General features: G+C 39.9%; 1 protein-coding gene across 1 annotated transcript; it reads right to left on the bottom strand.

Annotated features, from left to right (window-relative positions):
- Positions 1-817: 817 nt before the first annotated feature.
- Positions 818-2,557, bottom strand: LOC107894070 (protein ASPARTIC PROTEASE IN GUARD CELL 2). Its single transcript, XM_016819275.2, has one exon. It carries the CDS (start codon positions 2,411-2,413, stop codon positions 989-991), a length of 1,425 nt encoding a protein of 474 aa, XP_016674764.1. The 5' UTR covers positions 2,414-2,557; the 3' UTR covers positions 818-988.
- Positions 2,558-3,118: the final 561 nt, after the last annotated feature.

Genomic DNA, 3,118 nt, shown 5'->3' with positions numbered 1-3,118 from the left:
TCCATTAGCAATACAAAGGCATCTCAAAATCTTACATTGCAAAAGAGGGAGGGGAAAGAAAAGAAAGGAAAAGTAGATGCCTTTGTAAAAGTCATTGCTCAACTTAGGGTTAACACAAGCCTAGCAAGTGGTGTGGCCTCCCTCCCTAACGATTTCAACACTAAAAACCCTTGTGAGAAAGACAGCCGAAGGAATCTCCATTTGTGTTAAGCTGATGTGAAAAAAACATGGTGGGCAAATCAGCAATGTGCCGGTCAATCAATGTCATTTTCCACCCACACCCCACCCCCTGCCTCTACTCATGCTGTAAAAGTCCCATTTAGGATTCCTTACGTATCAATTGAATGAGTTCACGATTTGAGTTTTTTGGGTTGAAATAATTTTAAGTTGAAGTAATTCATATTTGAAATTTGAATTTAAGATTATTTATTTAGGTTATTTTTAAATTTACATTTATCCTAATTAATTTAATTTTAAATTTAAATTATTAATTTTTTATAATCAAATCAAATTTAATCACCCATTCTAATGTCAGAGTAAAAGGGTGCATCCCATGTAAAAGGATGCTCTAATATCAAAGTAAAACAGACCTTTTTTTAATGATTCTTTTGACTGTTTTAGGTATATTTGACCCTTGCTCTTACATGCCCTTTATATTTGTTTTTCATTTTTACCTTATTTGCCCCTTTGTATAAACTTTACAAAATCACAATAAATACATATAATTACATTAAAGAGAAAAGGCAAAACTTTAACCAAAACCATTAACTATAAGACAAGACAAGTATCACATGACATTATTAATACACAAGACTCATATTTATAATTATATAAATATATTTAATTGAACTTAATATTATATTTTCAGTTGACATAAATCCCAAATTCAATATTTCAACACTACTACATCTTTTCTTAGGAAAAAAAAAAACTCTAAGAACTGTCTAGCAAAATTCATCACTATTACTTCACATTTACATCATTGAACTTAGCAAACATTGGGGCCAAACCCCACAAACCCATTGGCTCCATCAAAGGAAATCTGGATCCCCTCTTGTTGAATGTTCCCTATTATTGAAAGTCCTGAACCAGAGGGAGCAAATGCAAAACAGAAAGTTCCCATATCATCAACAGGTATAAGAAAGTTCCTTGCGGGTAGGGTCAGGACTGGCCCGCCCGAGAAGTAGAATGATACTGTTGGGACCCGAACTGAGACGAAACCCGATAGGTTATAACACGTATCGAATATGGACACTTTGGAGGCACGAGGAAGGTTTGCTGTTTGCGTGATGAAAGCGTCACGGAAGGGGTTGTAAGCCGAGGATGGGAGCCTTGTCACGGCAGTCCCAGTGTCCATAACGACTCCTCCGTAGCCTAATTCGGTGAGCCGGAAAACATCTTCGGATATGGGCACCCTAACGCCTCCTACTCCGAGACCCGAAAGCCCGACGTAGTAAAAACTTGGGGCCCGCGGGTTACGTAGCAAAGGGACCCACGTGGCACCAACGGGCATTGCTCCACGACCGAATACCAATGACCCGGATGCGTCAGTGCCCCGGCTCACCAAACAGTAGCTAAATGCACCACCTGTTTGGCCACCCAATTGACCCACAAGTGACATGGATCCACCTCCAAGGCCCAACAACCCAGCTGCCCCGATGAACATGCCCCGGTTAACATGCCCGCACCCGATGGCCACGTTTTTAACGACCGTTCGACCAAAAGTGAGCGTTTCAAGCGCCAGGGTTCCTTTCGTGTAAGACCCGTCACCATACATAACTTCGTACCGACAATACCGACCCGCATTGCAACCCGAATTCTCAATCCGGTCACAAACGGAAGAGCCACAAGAGACGCCGGCGAAAGAAGCAGAGTTAGCCGGGTCGAAAACTGGGTCGGATTGTCGATAGCATTGGTTACAAGGCTGACACTGGACCCAAACAATATCACTACCCGAATCAATAACCATATACTGACTCCTCGGTGGGCTACCAACGCCGATTCTCACGAAATACTCGCCACTCCCTTGGTCCATTCCCGAAACAACATCCGACCCAAAATCGTTCACCTCGTAAGCCGCGTCACCGTCGTGGGTTCCGTTTCCGGGGAGACGGCGGAGGAGGCTCGCCACCCTTTTAACGTCCCTCTGCATACGTGCATGAAAACGGCGGCCATGGTTGTGCAAAGTAGAGGAATCGTTGGGAGATAATAACTTGTCTCGATGGACAAGTTTCAGGTTCCATTTCCCTCGATGATCATCGGTTTCGGATAATCCGTGGGGCTTAAACATTTTCGTCCCTGTGAGTGTTTCATTCACGTTCAAGAGTTGAAAGTCAGGGAACGAGTTGGTGGCGACGGCGATGCTGCATAGAGCTAATTGCAGCATCGTCACTAGTATTGCTGCTAACGACATAGTTGAGGAGCTATGGTGTTTGAGAATTTACCGATATAGTAGTACTGATGGTTGAAGAAGGGGGGGGGGTGCGAGGGGATTTATTTGAGTCGGGTTTAGGCTTAGGGGTTCGTAGAAGGGAAAAAAAGGACATGTGGGGTTTGGAAATTGATGTTAAAGCGGTTTCTGTTTTGGTATTTTGTAGTTTTGTCTTTGGACTGATCATCAAGAGTTTCAACACTGTTTAAGAGGGAAAATAAATTTATCTTTGTTTTCCAACTTTCTTTCTTTTTGCTTTTTATCTATGGTGTTATGTTGACCCAATTAATTGATTACTAGTTTAGTATTTGATATATCGTTAATGTATGTGGCTAAATGGATGATTGATTTAATATGTTGTTATGGTTTAATTAAAAAAATCTAAAATTAATTCGATAAATAAAGGTCAAATTTGAGCAATTCAAGTTATTAATTAATTTATATTTGAGTTTAATAATATTAACTAGAATAGTTCACAAGTTTTATCGAGCTTTTCATTTTAATATGTATTTTACATATATTTATATTATTAAATTACATTATTACCTTTAATATATATTATTAATCTTAAATTTTGAGAAGAATATCAAGTTTCGAATTTTGAGTTAAATCGAGTTCAAACTTATCAAGGTTTGAGCTTGACTTTGTCCAATTACACTCTTTTGTATGATACTTGTTCAAGGGTCG

Source organism: Gossypium hirsutum, chromosome A13, assembly GCF_007990345.1.
Source record: "Gossypium hirsutum isolate 1008001.06 chromosome A13, Gossypium_hirsutum_v2.1, whole genome shotgun sequence".
NCBI classification, from domain to species: Eukaryota; Viridiplantae; Streptophyta; class Magnoliopsida; order Malvales; family Malvaceae; genus Gossypium; species Gossypium hirsutum.
This window is presented reverse-complemented; position numbering and strand designations above follow the sequence as displayed.